At 38.7% G+C, this 16,361-nt stretch overlaps 1 protein-coding gene across 2 annotated transcripts in view; it reads right to left on the bottom strand.

The window, feature by feature from the left end:
* Positions 1–16,361, bottom strand: part of LOC102227279 (radixin) — a 48,334-nt gene that overhangs the window by 2,759 nt on the left and 29,214 nt on the right. For both annotated transcript variants that reach the window (XM_005806234.3, XM_023337220.1), the window contains exons 4-14: positions 12,582–12,677; positions 11,503–11,625; positions 9,047–9,198; positions 7,088–7,171; positions 6,784–6,930; positions 5,085–5,181; positions 4,820–4,983; positions 3,341–3,471; positions 2,366–2,526; positions 1,622–1,714; positions 1,115–1,327 (exon numbers count right to left, since the gene is read on the bottom strand). In XM_005806234.3, coding sequence (XP_005806291.1) covers positions 1,115–1,327; positions 1,622–1,714; positions 2,366–2,526; positions 3,341–3,471; positions 4,820–4,983; positions 5,085–5,181; positions 6,784–6,930; positions 7,088–7,171; positions 9,047–9,198; positions 11,503–11,625; positions 12,582–12,677 — 1,461 coding nt within the window. The remainder of the gene's footprint in view (positions 1–1,114; positions 1,328–1,621; positions 1,715–2,365; positions 2,527–3,340; positions 3,472–4,819; positions 4,984–5,084; positions 5,182–6,783; positions 6,931–7,087; positions 7,172–9,046; positions 9,199–11,502; positions 11,626–12,581; positions 12,678–16,361) is intronic.

Below are 16,361 nucleotides of genomic sequence, written 5' to 3'. Positions count from 1 at the left end.
AATGGGGTCAGAGGGAGATCACATCTGTAGACAGATGTGTCGGCAGCGGCCCGTGAATGAGGCAAAAGAGTATAAGTTTCCAAGCGTAAAGACTCTTAGGAAAGGAGTGTGAAATGGTAAAAAAAACAAAAAAAAAACACACTGACCTTTTTAAACAGAACAAGTGACATTGTATGGCCGGCAAGGAGGGATATATGAATGGTGGCAATTTTGAAACAGTAAAAGAGTTCATGCATTAAAAACTACTATTTTCTCCGCAATTGGTTCACAAAAAGACTTAAATGTTATTTATAATCTTGGTTCTTGTTATCACGACAGCACTTCAAAATATTATGATAAAACTATGAATCCATTTCGCCAGTCAATCAGCTTTTGTTTGGTTTTATTGTGTGACAATATGGCTGAAAAACGTGCCACGATGTAAAGACTCAGTCCACATCGATGACTTTATATCTTAAAAACGGCCAAACTGGTGGCATTGATCAATAGTTTTCACTCCATACTTCTGGGGAGGTTTTTCTGTTCGTTTGGGGTTTTTTAAGCAGTTACGCGACACGGCGGTAAAACCTGAAACTGTTGCTGCGCAAGTTACTCAACAGGTTGTTGCTAGGTAACCACAGAGTGAGCAAGTTAATTGATGCCACCACCTTTTCCTAGCTGGCTGCTAGAGGCTCGCTAATGTTCTTTAATGGATTGAACGAAGCAGCTGGATTTATACACAGGATTCAATCAAACTCAAAAGCACCCAAAGCAGGGATGTTACACTGTAAAAACAATAAAACTTACCAAGTATTTTTAGTCTCGATTCGACTGCATACATTTTGTTACATTTGAAATGAAACAAACCTAACTTTTCAGCAAAATGCAGGAGCTTGTTTCCAGTAAATAATTCCCTGGTATTGAAAAAGTTATTGGCAGAGAAATGTACTTATTACAAGACAATTTCTTGAGTTAGATTTTTCTTAAATTAAGCGCACTAAGACATCTGCACTGGAAACGAGACAAAAATATACTTGGTACGAGTTAGTGTTTTTGCCATTTGATGCACGGCACACCTTCAGACTGTTTTTTTCTTCTTCTTCTTCTTCTCTTGAAGAAGAATGCGTGTGCGTACCTGCAGCTGTTTCTTCACGCGGTCGTTCTTCTCCGCCTCGGTGACGCGCTCCTCTTCGCTGCGCTGGCTGCTGACGCCGTCGCTGACCAGCTCGGCCTCTGCCTCCGAGTTCAGCTCGTCGTGCTCGTCGTCGTGCTCAGGCGCTGGCGGAGACGTGATGGCCGTCTTCAGCTCCTCCCTCGTCTTCTCCAGGTCTTCCTGCGCTGAAATGGCCTGGAAGGTTACGGCAAGGGGGGGGGGGGGGGGGAACGCAGGAGAGAGAAAGAAAAAAAGCAAAAAAAAGAGAGAGACACGTGGGTTTTAATTTTATGCACTATTCAGGAGTTCTTGTATGTCCCTGGATGGTTCTAGGTTCTTTATCTAAACAAAAAAAATGCTAAAGAAGACAAAATGACTGCAAATAAGGAGAGAAGACCATCTAGGATCTGAAGGGACGGGTTTAGATTTCCACTCTTTCACTTTAACGAGTCAATAAACACGTCACAAACAGACGACAGGTTTCATTACTTTGTGTTGCCACTCCGACGCTTCCTCCTCCTTTTTCCTCTTTGCCTCCTCAAGCAGAGCGATTTTGGCGGTGAACTCTGCTAACTCGGCAGCCTGCATGAAAGACATCAGTAATCAGACACTGCACCGCTGAAGTCAAGGACAAATTAAATAGAAGTGTAACAATAACTGACTTTAAAAAATGAAAAATGTTATATATACCTATATATATATATATATATATATATATATATATATATAAAGTTTGAACCAGACGTTTACATACATGGAATAAAAAAACTTTCTCACTGTGTGTAGTTAAATCAATCCTTGTTTTAGCTTAGTCACAATTGCCTGAATTATTTCTATTTTGTAAATGTCAGAAAACTTGGCAGGAATGTTCTTCACAGATTTTCTTTTTTGTTGAATTCAAAAGTTTACATACATTTGGTGAGTATCATGGCAAACTGTCTTTCAAAATGTAAGACTTTATAAGGGGTTTAAAAAAACATCAACAAAATAAAAAATTTCTAAAAAAAAATATCCTTGCCAAGTTTTCTGGCATTTAGGAAACAGAAATAATTTGGCCGATTCTAACTGACCTAAAACAAGAAGTTTGAGAAAACAAAAGGGAATGAGTCTCGCTTGTTGCTCTGCATTATGTGTTGTGATGCATCGACAAGTGAGAAATTGAAAGCTGGAGATAAATAACAATAAAAAGGGGGACGCAACAGATGAGTCAACGAATCAAAAATAAAAACCCACCAGTTGTTCCTGGGTCTTCATTTGGTCGGCGGCCTGCTGAGCCAGCGCTGCCTTGGCCTCCTCCGCCGCCTGCCTCTCCCTGTCCAGCCGCTCGGCCTCTTCCTTCGCCCGCTTTCGCTCCTGCTCCAGCTCCAGCGCCCGGCGCGTCTGCTCCTCCAGCTCTGTGGGGACATTCAGAGTAAAGCGGCCGATCGACGTGCCGGCTGCGGTCAGCGAGCTTTCTGGGCTCGAGCCGCTAAAAAAAAAAATGTTCGCTTTGAAGTTTTTATTCCTGCACGTTTGACTTTTATGCGTTTGGTTTTCCTTTTTTTTTTTCTAAAAGGGAGGCTAAGAGAAATTGTCATCCAGGTTTTTCTTTCTTTTCTTTTTTCAAATCGCAGTCAAGTTGAAGAAGCAAATGGAGGGAAAAAGAAGGCAGCGTGTAACAAGGAGCTTCACTATTTATCTGTTATATGCAAAATCACATGGGGAAAAACACTTGGCTCTGCAAATAGACATTTTTATTGCAGCAGTTTATAGTTGATGATATACTTGCATAACCTTTAATGAGTAGGAATTTTAAAAAAACCCCACAAATGTCATAAATCAGCATTTATTATTTAAATCTTTAGTAATTATCTGATGCACGTTTTGCCTTGTGCTAATGTGGTGCAGAACGTTTCTGTGCAGGTGAACCAATCAGGTGTCGCCGCTCTTTAGGGAGACAGAAGGAAGTTAAGCTCTTCCATTTGAAACGTTAGCATAGGGTGCAAACTTTAGCATAGGATGTAATTTCTAAAAAAAAAAAAAAACATTTACATGTGTGATACAAATCTTACTTTTATTGAAATAATAATAATAATTTAGACCAATATTTATTGAAATTCATTTACCCGAACAAACTGAGATCGTCTTCCTGCCCAAAATCTGTCATTTATTCAACAATATAGCGACAATAAAGACGACTGCCGGCGTGGGAGCAGCTCCTGGTCGTACCTTTCTGAGCCCGTTGCGTCTGCTCTTCGATCTGCCTCAGCCTCTCGATCAGCTCGGCCTTTTCCCTCTCTATTCGCTCCTTCTCTTTCTCTGCCAGCTCGCGCTTTTTCTTCTCGTTCTCCAGCTGCGCTCTGTCAGAGAAACGCAAAACAAAATCTAGATTTTTTTCTTTTCTTTTCTTTTTTTTTTTTAAATCGCAGCCAAACGTCAAGTTAGCCGTCGAGTTATTTAAAATGTTACATTAAAAGACACACATCTGTGTTTTACATCAAGACATTACAGATACGTTTTGAATTGAGTTTGTTGAGCAAAGCCTGAAGACAACTGAAGACTGCAACATAGGAAGGATTTGTGGCAGAATGTAATCATGAAACTGTTAAATCTAACAAAGTGTTAATATATGCCTCTCTGTGTGTTTGATAAGTTTTTCTTCATCAATATTTAACATCTTTTTGATGTAATTTGGCATTATAGAAATAAAAACTCATGTTATTTGACAGATAAAATAATATGTAATTACACAACTGTTATCGTAAAATTCCTGCTATGTGACTCTTTAGAGCACGTGTGTCAAACTCGAGGCCCGTGGGCCAAATCTGGTCCGCTATAGCTTTTTATGTGGCCCTCTAGATTCTAGACTAAATACTAAGTGTGCTTAAAATTTTTTAAATTTTAAAAAGTTTTCAATCAAATCAGAGCAGTTCTTATCTGTTTACTGCAAATTAGTCAGTTCATCCAGTTTCTTGAGAATTATCATGGAAATTCATGAAAAAAAAAATCAACAAATCTCGGTGCTGATAATTGGGAGTTTATTGCAGATTTTTCTCAAAATTTGTCAAAAACTTTCTCACTTGCACTGAACGGCTGCCTCAGCCCTAATTGATGTAAGATTATAGTCCATGATCTATATAAAAAAGTCGCATTTACTGTCATAAATAAGCGCAAATATCACAAATATTTCCAAGTTAGTACCACAATCACTTTGATTTTTTATTGCAAAAAAAAAAATAATGACAAAACAATCACAAAATCCTGGAGGGACTGAAAAGATGTTCACTAATATTATTTAATTTGAAGAATTAATTGATATTTTCCCAGTTAGTGATCAGGTTTTAGCAATACATTCACACAACTGGCCCTTTAAGAGCACTCCAAAATGAGTTTGAAGGCCACATAAACATTTATGGTGGGCTGCATTTAGCCAGTAAGCCTCAGGTTTGTTGAGGCTTGCGTAGGCGAATTGCTTATTGGTCCCGCTGCAAATTATACCATTTACTTTGTGTGTAATTTATTTTATTTATTCCTTTCTGTAACATCCACTCTAACAGTAACGCACTGTGACCGAGTATTTTTTTTTCTGATACAACACCGCCCCCTACTGCCCACTAGGAGTTATGAAAGAAAAAAAACATGTCAAACTAGCAGAAGAAGTACAAACTGAGCTTCAGGATGATGTGAGAGTCTTGATTGACACCGTACCTCTCCATCTGCTTGTGGTGCTTCTCCTCTCTCGCCTGGGCCTTCATCTGCTGCACCTCGATGGTGTCTGGCTTCCTCCTCCTCATGTACAACTCGTGGTTTCCCATGCACAACGCCAGGATGCGCTTGTTGATCCGTAACCGAGGGGCGTAGAACACAAAGTCCTGCGGGGAGGAGGGCACGGCGCAGGTTACGCTTTAAATGATCGCCGTATTTTTACACAGGACCGGCACCAATTTATTTCCGTTCAGTCGGTTGGACTTACTGGAGCTTTCTTGTCGATGGGTTTGATGACAAACTTCTTGTCGTTGAAGGAAATGTTTCTAATCTCGCTCCAAGGGAAGCCGATCTTCGGAGACAATCTGAGGAGATGTCAGGTGAACATTTAGGATGGAAACTGTGATTTACTCACAAAGTTTACAAATGATTCTCTTTCAAATGCTAGGTGTCAATTTCCTCCATATTTTCACAGCTTCGGTAGTGCTGATTTGTTTCTACCGTTCCCGTCTGGAACGGCACTCAGCATTCAATGGTGCCAAGAGCTCAACACATAAGAATAAAATCACTTGAGCTGAGAGTTTTATCTGCTGGTTGTCAACGTTATGAAGGGGGTAAATAAATCCAGAGTGACGGAGCTGTTGTGGCTCCGCTCTCTCCTCTTTCAGTTTTCAGCTTCATACACGGCCGTGCAAAAGTAGAAAAACTCTGAAGTTTCCCACGTTCTGCCAAGCAGAGTTATGTAACGGAAGGAAAAGGGTTTGTTTTTCTCAACAGATTACAAATACATAAAAAGGGATTAATAGAACAGCAATTTTTCCTGAGATTTCAGTGGAATTTGTTGGACAACGTTCATAAACAAACAGTTTCATTAAAACCGTGAGAGACGGTGAACAGGTCAGGAGAGATGAAGCTGTGGAGAAGTTTACTTTAAAGCAATGTTCAGGAGCAGTAACTTTAAAAAGACACTAGCATTTTGATATCAGCCTCTTAAAGTAGGGTTCCCCGACCACGCATCGTTTTTATTTATTTTTACTGCATTTAAAGTTTACATTTCTTATTTTAATTCATGACATTGCTTTAATGGTATTTTTGCATCTTGTGTTTGTTTCATGGAAAGTTTTTCTTGCTGAATCTGGTAAATTTGCGTTAATATTTTACATCCATTAATACAAAACCTGCATGTCAAACATTACGGATGGTGGCACAATTAGCTCCGCACGTCACTGAGCATATCATCCCCAGTGTGAAACACGGTGGTGGCTGCATCATGCCGTTAGGAAGCCTTCATCCAATCTGATCGAGTTTGGACTATTTTGCAAAGAAGGACGGGAAATAATCCCAACCTCTGGATCCGCAAAGACGGGGGGAAGCAGCACAAGTCTCTACAGAGAATCCAATGAACTACTTTTGATTTCCTCAACATATTTTAACTTCAGCAGTCGCTACCGTAGATCAACATCTACGTGTAACTCCTCAAAAAAAAAAAAAAAAAAGACTAGTGTCTTTTTAAAGTTTACGGGTGCTTTGCGTTTAAAGCAAGAATGTCCAAACCTTTGGGCACATGGGCCAAAATCAAGAAGTCAAAAGCACTGGAGGGCCAAAAGGAAATGTTCATGTACATACCCAGTAACAAACTAAGCATTTTGAAACGCATAAATTAGTCAGGATTGAAAATGTGAAAATAAGAGATACAAAACGTAATGTGTTTGCATGTTTGCGTCTGAGAAAATTTAGCAAAACAGTCATTTCTGTTATAAAAATCAGGATTTAGATCACTCTCTTTGAAAACATTTAGCTAAGTTTAATAAATGTTGCAAATCTGTATCATTCCTGGACTGAAGTCAGAATGATACAGATTTCAAGGGGCCGTACTTTGGACACCTCTGATTTAAAGCAAAGAACCTGCGAGCCAGACCAACTAGACCTAATGATGTGTTTTGAAGTTTTGTTTTTTATTTTTTTACTTGTCTTCGTGCTCATAAATGTTGAGGCCCAGAGCGTCCACGCCCAGCCACAGCTCCGTGCCCTTCTTGTTTTTGATTTCGAAGTAGTTAACGCCGTACATCTCCAGGTCCTGAGCGATCTTCAGGTACTCCATCATGGCGTCCTCCCTGCACAAGGACACAGTGAACAGAGACACTTGGACGCTACACGCGTTCAATACCTTGGAATTTAGCAGAAAGTGCATTAGCCACAATCCTTTGAATCATAGAAATAATCGAGGCTGTTGAACGGTAATTAAAAACAAACAACCATTAAAACATTCACCTGAGCATTCCTCTGTGCTCCTCGTGCCACGTCTGTATTCTGTCCTCCCACTGCTCCTTTGTTAACTTGTGTTGCTCCAAAACTCTACAGATTTTACAACATAAACCATGAAGACCGTCAGCCAACATTTATTTGTTACAAATGAGGAAACATCCAGAGAGCAAGAGAACTGAACAGTCATATTACATGTAGCATGCAAATGGCTTTAATAAAACTAGGAATATGTCTAGATATCCATCCTGACGCTGAACACCAAACCTGATGGTACCAACCAAACCAACAATAAGTTGATCCCTAATGACTTAAAGGCCTGAGGTCACCCAGATCTGAAACGATTAATCGTGATTAATCAATTCTTGAAATAATAGCCAATTTAGTAATCAATTCATTGTTAACTGGGGTGGGCAGACTCAAAGAACAACACAGTCAGTCAGAGCAGCAATTAAACCAAAACTAAAAATATATACATTTTGCACTTAAAATTAAAAAAAATAAAACTTTGTCTGTAAACATGTTCTACACAGAACTCCACACGTAGCAGAGTTTGAGCTTGAACCAGTTCAAACTCTGTAAAACAAATCTCCTATTAAGAACTTTTTGCTGTTGAATTATTAATTAATCGAAAACATAATCGACAGATCAGACCTCCACCGTATTGATGTTAAGTCAAGCAGAACGAGCCGAGCCATTTTTGAAGTACTGTTTTAGCTGCAGATGAATCTTTTGCTACAAACCATCAGTTGTTCACTAGAGGAATCCTCTTATTGCATTCTGGAAAACAAAATCTTTATTGTCTTTTTTTTTTTTTAAAGAATTGAATAACTTTTTATCTTGTCTTTTAATCTATTTTAGGAGCATATAAAAAGACTTGAATGAAAAATATGCAGAATGTGCCAATATTCTTTTTGCCAATTAATCATCATCGATAGATTAATCGATAACAAATAATTGTTAATTGTAGATCTAATATCACTACTATGTACTTCTTTCAACTTTTTGTGCATTAAAGTTAAAGATTTTGAGACTTGGTTGGTTTGTTATTTGTAATAATTTTGGCTATTATAAAAATTAATGTTATGTTGATGCTTCAAAGAGAAATTTATTGTCTGTAGTATTTTTATACTTCGAGACTAAGATTTTTATTTGTTATTGTTTTATTGTTGCACGCTGGAATAAACAAACCTTTGCGTCACAGAGCAGAACAGCGGTGCTATTTACAGTACACTGCTATACTGTGTGCTTTATGGCTACAAAACTAAGAGGAATGAAAATTATTGTTATTTATAATATTCAGATTGCATGAAGTGATAGTAAGAAAAATATACTGGATAACAGATCCCCAGCATTGCTTTTTTTTCTCCTGCTAATTTGGGGGAAAATCCACTTCCCGCTTATTTTTTTCTGACTAAATGTTTGTTTTGAGGATAAAAGGACAGATTCTGCCTGCAAGCATGTAATGGCATAATAACTCAAGAATACATGGTCAAATAAACTTTACATTCTAATAAACATTTAACACTGGAGTTGGAAGGCATTTTATCCAATATCCAAAATAGATGATCAAAACAGAAACAACAAATAAAATGAATTATGGAGTTTCTGGAAATAAAAAACTATCCTTAAAAGAAGGGCAAGTTGAGGCCAAAGCACCACAATGAAGACTTTTATCATACTGTTTTTGGTAGAAAGAAAAAAAAATAGAAAAACAAAAAATCGAGCAAATGAGAATTATTGAGGTTTTTTTAATTCATCATGTGATTAATTGATGTAATATTCAGGCCTACATACAGATTTAAAAGATACTGACAAGCTCCACAGAACTTGGCAGCACAACATTATATGTTCAACAAAACAAACAAAAAAGAACATTTCTGTTCCTTTTCTTTAGTTTTGCTGTGAAAAAAGAAAAAAAAAAAAAAAACAGCAAAAAGACGGCCTTTGTGTGCGTCTGTGCTGTACCTCTGTGGCAGCAGCCGGTCGTTTGCCAGGTAACCGGGCTTGTGGACGTCTTTGCTGTAATCTCCATACTTGGCTTGAACCGCATAGGAGGCCAGCAAGACGGCCGTTTCTGGAGGACAGTAGTTCTCATCATTCAAAATGGCCTCTTTCACCTTAAGAGGGAAAACACAAGTTCAAAGGTAGAATCAGATTCTGGATGCGGTTTGTTGAATTTTGCTGAAATATTGCGATTTTAACCAATATTTTAAACATCTGTGAGAAACACAGAATGACGGTATGAAACTTTTCTCAGATTGCAAGTAGTTTGTCTTCCAGTAGAGGGGGCTGTTGTATTGACTTGGATGTGTGATTGCCCGTTCAGCCTCTTCCTCAGAACAGTAATGTGATGTTTGTCACAGACACACAGTGAACTAGCAGATAAAGAAGAAAAATCTGGAAAGCAGCTTTGGAAGAACTTCATTTTGGAGTTCTGAGCTTGGTTTTCTTAAAATGTAACATTTTATTCTGAGTTATAACAGAGCTGCACAGCTACAGAGTGTTAGCCAGACATTTAGGCTAACACAATGGATTTGGAAACTGGGTGTGTCCCCTTTCAGCTCAACTAGGGTGAAATCTCACCCGAAGGATTTTTGGAAAAACATCAAAATTAAAACAGGCAAATATTTGATGCGTACCAACCTGTCCTTCATTAAGTACCTGCTGAGAGACGAGAATAACCCAGGAATGCTTGGGCAATATGCAAAGAGGCCTTTAATATTAAACATCAATTCCGATTGGATAACAAGAAGAAATGTACAGTTTATTTTTTTTTATCAGTCATTGTCCTGATTTTTAAAAAATCAACAACAACAAAAATCAAGAGCCTTCTTTGATCACTTTTTCACCGTTCTGTGAAATAGTCTTGGTTCAGTCGGGTTTAAAAGATTGTTTGGGGTAACAGATTCAACATCTACTGAGAGTTAAAGGTGCAACTGTGTCAACTTTCTGTGTGAACGACAGAAACAAAAGAACAGCTCCAGTGCTGGCTTAGCACTAGCATTAGCTTCAGATTTACCCAAATTTCCCTGCAGAAGTCTGTTAGGCTTCACTGCTTATGACTGTAAGCTACATTCCAAATAACCAGTGATTAATGTGTTCATAACCCAACCTAAAGGTTTTTATTTGAGTCACATTTTTAAAACTTTGGCCAAATCTCAATGTTTTATAGTTTTATTCTCCATTGTAAATTCATACACCTTGAAAACCTACTCTTCAGTCTTTCATCCCCCTCCATAAGTATAGTCCATTAATTATTCCATTTTTATTTTTTACATAAATAATGTTCTGTGCCAGTCTTGACATACGGTAGGTCATGTTTTATGTTCCTCTAGGTGACGGGGTTTAACTCACTCGCTCCTAATTCAGCTCATAATCATATTTCCAAGAGGTTCCAGTTAATCGCGTGCTGATAAAACTCACTGTTCCTTGTTAAAGTGCTTCATGAACTCAGCTCGTTGACTTAAACGGCTTTATTTTAAATGATATTTCAGAGAAAGGTGCAGCCAGACATCTGGGTTTTTTATGGTTCTTTTAAGTTGAACGTCATCGTAAAACGTTTGAGAAAACCCAGATTGGCTTCATCTACAGAATAAGTTGCACAGTGTATGATATAGTTTTGCAAAACAGCAGAAGATGAATTTTTTTTTTTTTAAATAACTGCTTGGTTGGCCAACTTAAACTTTTTTTTTTGTTGCAAAAAACAGAGGTTTGTTCTCCCTGCCAGGACTGCAAAAACAAAATGACATCATTCTGTTAACGCAGTTTGTTCCATACAGATCATCTGGGCAGAACTTTTATTTATTTATTTTTTTTTACTTGTGTGGTATCCAAAAACCATCCTATAAAAACTCTGCAGTAGGAACGACCGATGAAGGCTCCACGGCATTTTAACACTCGATTCTTGTGAAAGATGAAACGTCCGTGCCAAAAAATACTCAATTTCTTTCTACCTCATATAAAATAATAGGTTTATTTGTTCCTGCTGAGTCTGCACTGACCTCAACACCAAAGTGAAATGGCCACCGGAAGCACATAATATGAAACGGACTTTTCCAGCTCCGGCAGAAAACTAAAAGGATTCAGTGAAAAATTAAGGAACACAAAACAAACATCCCACATTAAGTAGTCTAGCATGAGCTAATCCAAAGTGTAGAATCCCATGACACATTTGCTTTACTGAACGTAAACAGAGAATCAGGTCGAGTGGAACGACCTTCCCGCTAACTGCATTAGGGATCTCCATCGGCGACAAGCTGCCAAACGACCCGATCGCTCCACATCGGATCAGCCGCCCTACTCACCCGCATTAACTAGTCTGTTTCCACGCGGCGCGCCGCTTTCATGTTGTAGAAACAAACCAGTCAGACTAAATCTGCTTTGTGGTGACGTCACCGTACGAGATGAACGCTGCGCCGCACCTGAAGGAAGAAGAGCTTCTGCGTGATCTCCTGGATGAGCTCCTCGGAAACGTCTTCCGGGAAGAACTTTGCTCTGAACTTGAACTGGAGAGGATTCTCCTTTTTAACGTCCTGCTGGGTCACCTGATGGGGGGAACGGGGGGGAAACTTTTTAAAAATTATTCAACACGATTACTCATCAATTATATAATTCACTCGAAATGAGATTAAAGAGGCTAGCAGGGTTTCCTCTAAGATTTTTTTTCTTAACTGTGTTGTTGGGCTGTCTGTGGGGGAAATGAAGTGATGCGCCTTCAAAACGAATCTGAAACACAGGGTTTCCCACAGTGTGTTATAAGCCTGGCGGGCCACCAGGCTTTACTTGTGCCCCCACCAGGTTTTGCAATGTTAATTTATTTTAGTTTTTTTAATAACTGCCTTTTTTAGGACTTTATAGTTGGTGTTTAGGTATTAACTTATCTTCCAATCTTCCAATAATGCATAGCTATCAAGTGACATTTTCAAATTTTCTGTCAACTTTAAACATTTTTTAACTTAAAAACACGGCAGGTGGCCGGATGGATGACTGCCCTAGCGCCCGGAGCATCGGGTTTAGCACGTTTTCTAGGGGAAACCCTGTGAAACACTAAACATAATTGAAAGCCAAAACTATATTAATTAGCTACTTTGTTGTTTAAATGCAAAATACATCATCATTGGGGTTGTTCTCACAGACTTTAACTAAAAAATACATTCAACTTAACCTTCCTCAGGTATCTTTCTTTCGCCTTTTCTCTCCCTCTACTTCAAAATATTGTCAAGTTCTACTTCACTCCTCAGAGCAGCGCAGCACACAGTAGCCAGCTTTTTAACATTTCGTGATGTTTAAATTCATTTCAAACTCTGACCATGGTTAATATAAGACTCCAAACATAGGCCACATATATTTCTATATGTATATATCTCAGACTTTACAGTGTTTTAACATGAATATAAAAAAAAACTTGATTCTGAAGGTGTGGCGGCTTTTATTTTGCCGCCATCAGTTCCATGTGGAAGAAATCCTGGACGGATTTCGGTACCTGGGAGGGTTTTCTCACCTTCTTGTTGAGTTTGAGCCACGTCACGTAGCCTTTGCTGTCTGTGTACTGCAGGCCGAAGAACCAGACTTCCCTCAAACCCACAGTCTTCACCACCTGAAACAAGAACAAGGCTTTTGGTTCCACTTACCGGCACACGGACTGGGTGGCAAGTGGGAAACCGTCCATTAAGCCAAATGGGTTTCCCTAAGAGAGACTCTTTACTCCAACAATGTAGCATACATCAAGTATTATTCAGTCCCTCTATCATTTTCCTCAAAATAATAATATATTTGATGAAATATATTTATTTAGATTAAGTCAGTCCAAAACAATTGTCATCTTGAGGCACTTGAAACAAAACAAAACAGACCAGCTGTGTAAAATTCTGCTCAAATTAGGATTGGGAGATAAATCTTCCAATTTTTTCTTAATTCAAAATTTGATTTCCAAATAGTTTTGTCTTTTAAAAAATATATAAATGACAGAAAATCTTAAACATTTGGCTTTTACTTCACTCATTCCTCCTGTGACTTGATCAGCAATGAAACAAGTTTGTCAAAAAAAACAAGATGATAGTTTATTTTTCACCAACGCACATTGGTGAAAAAAAAAAAAAAAATCCCAATATTCAAAAAATAAATCTTCAGAAAATTTAAGTAATCAATAAAATCAATTTATCATATCTATCCAATTCAGTCTGGTGCAATCTAATCTCAGTGTCTTCCAAAGGTATTTATATCTTTTCGTCTCATTACAACCAAAAATTAATGTATTTAATTGTAATTTTATGTGACGACGGACACAGAGTATTTGTCCAATTGCTTAGAAGAAAGACAAGAAAACATTTTTCAAACGTTTTAGCAAATTTAAGTCTGCAAAGTGTGGCATGCAATTGTATTCAGTCCTCTTGACTTAAGACTTTGTAGAACCGCCATTTTCTGCAACAGCAGCTGTTGTTGCGAGGCTCAGAGACTTTGACTGGGCCATTTGAACAGTTTCTCGGCCTCAGTGGGGATGGAGGCTTTGAGGTTAGGTGCAGTGTGAGCTTTTTGCCACCCAGCATTTTGCAAGCAGGCCAAAGAGTTCAATTTTGGGCTGATCGGAGCGCATTGTTTCAGAGTCTGCTCCGCTGTGCAGCAAACTGCAGACAGGTTCTCCTCTGAGCCCCTAAATTGCTTCTGATTAATGCTAAAAAGAACTAGAATTCTCATTTCACTTGTGCTACTTTGTGTTTGTCACAAAAAATCCTAAAATAAATACACAAGATTGTTGCTGTAACATGAATAAACATGGGAAATGTCAGCGTTTACCGCGGAGTCAGATTCATATCAAACGCATTTTGATATGACATTGCTGTGGATATGAATTAAGTAACCTGTCTGTCGAGAGAAAGATGCAAAATACAACGAAAGGAAAAGAAAAAAAAAAGAATTTGAATTCTGGCGCCATAAAGTTTTCTAAGAGTTAAAACGCTACATGTGATCTCACTGGTGACTAATCCAACATTCCTTTTCATTTTTTATTTTATCTTTTTAATTTTTTGAGTACACTCCGCTTGTTCAAATCACACCATCTAAACCTCAACCCATTTCCCAGAGGGGATTTGGACACTCTGATGCCAAAGTGAATTTACAGTCAATACGTCAGCCCTCGCAGCCTGTAATTAACTCTGCTTCAGGCGTCACAGAGGCAAGCTCACATAAACAAATTAAAAACCCATGTGGATCAAGTGATCACACGAACACGCAATTTACTCAAACAGCCCATTAAAATGCTCTTCAGCAGGGGCGTCTGGGAGAACGAATAATCTGCTGAATGAATAATTTGCTCGGTCCTACGTACAGCTCGTTTAAATGCGGGGAGCTCGGTGCGTGAAGTATCGTCCGGAACGCCTCGAAATGTCGACGAATGCATTCAGGATGAGAAAGGAGGAGTTAGAAGTGGACCAGAGAAGAGGAAAAGAAAGCTGTGTAATCGTCACAGATTAAAGAGTTTGTGTTCAGGCCGGCTTAGCTGAGGTGTGTTAGATTTAAAAGCTCACAGTGGCCGCCTTCATCTCTTCGAGTGTGTGTTTATACGAGCTCATGGCCGCTTAGATTTCGCTCTGCAGCCTCTCCGTCAATGGACTCCCTTCTCATTCATGTGAATCTGCGAACATTTGAATATGAAACTACTGCTACGCAAAACTGAAGCTTGGTTCTGGGAATAGTTTTCCTTTTTTTTTTACCCTACATTATTTCCACAGAAGGAAGGAGTCAAGTTAAGATATCTGGGAAAATAAAGACAATTTGTTTTTGTGCTTTGGCCTTTCATCCACACGAGATCATCATTTTATATCGTTAAAAACTATTTGTGAAACTTGCAACCAAAGTAGAGATTTGAGGAAACTGTGTTTGTGTTATTGGTGTTACAGTCTGTGACAAATATATTCACATGCTCGCTTTGACACGTTTCCCAATTGTGTCTTATTAACTTTACATTCTAATACACCATTTAAAAAGTAGTTCAACCTATACATATAAGTATACTGTATATATATGTTCACGAGAATAAACCTGGTGCCATGATCACTTTCTAATGAAAGGTTGAGGGTGTTTTGAAGCAATCTGATTGGCTGGCAGGTTTTAGCTTTGCGCTCCACTGCCCCCTATGGGTTTGGCATGTTCAAAACGCTCAGGAGCAGATTTGTGTCGGTTTATGTGGATGAAAACTTTTCTGAAACACATCCTGTGTGTACAATATTGTTTAAAAAATATGGAGGAAGTACTAGTTTCTACAAAAGAAACGGCTATGTGTAAACCAGCTTTGGTGGGGAAGCAGGTGGAAGGGTGCTAAGCATTTATTACTGGTTAACTTTTCCAATCACCTCACAGTTTAAGCTACTCGACTGCAGTTCAAATGTGATTACTTTAAAATTATATATCAGGATTAACCTGTATTTTGACTCAGAGAATCATCTCTAACCACCAACAAGAGTGAAAAACACGAGCCACTTTCTGCTTCGCTCGTGTGAATTATGACGTCTGTAAATGTTACAAACTTCCTCCTCGTCATTTAAAGTGATTAACATTTTGTTTCATAGTGTAACCATTGTATCACGCTATGTGACAGGAAAACCGGGTTGAAAGCCCAACGTCTACTCTTGTCCACGCTCTGCTCCAAAAATGAGAAAAGTCTGGGATGTTTGCTACAGCAGCACCTTTCCAAACAGTTTACAGTAACTTTATTAACATAATGTACATCCTCTAGTATTGCTATGTTCAGTTAGAATTTATAAAAGTAGGTTGGTTCATTAACAATGGCATTTAAAAATGTTTGACAAGGACAAATCCCTATTTTTATCAAACAAATTAAAAGAACACATTTTTGCTGTTCTGCCTTCACGTAAAAAAAACTAAAGCAGAACTCAGAAAAGAGCAAAGAACAAAAGCAGAAAACAAAGAAAGGCCTCTTGTTCTCTGTCTTCCTTCCTCCATGTCACCACAACCCCAACAACCCTGCACAGTCTGACATGAAACGGCACTGAAAGCTGCCCTTTTACTTCCCAGACACACACACACACACGCACACATACGCACACACACACACACACACACACACACACACACACACACACACACACCACAGCGGGCACAATACACCCAATACTTCCACCCATCCTCTGTCTTCTAAAAGGTCCCAATTAAAACAAAAGGACCTTTTGTGTACAGATCTAAAACCAGCCGAGCACCGACTGGTACAACCACACGACAACCAACAATTAGAGCCGCACAGTATCTCAGAATCACATCTACAGCT

The sequence above is a fragment of the Xiphophorus maculatus genome, chromosome 7 (assembly GCF_002775205.1).
Source record: "Xiphophorus maculatus strain JP 163 A chromosome 7, X_maculatus-5.0-male, whole genome shotgun sequence".
Lineage (NCBI taxonomy): Eukaryota > Metazoa > Chordata > Actinopteri > Cyprinodontiformes > Poeciliidae > Xiphophorus > Xiphophorus maculatus.
The sequence above is the reverse complement of the archived record's forward strand: the minus strand, read 5'-3'. Positions and strand labels throughout refer to the sequence as shown.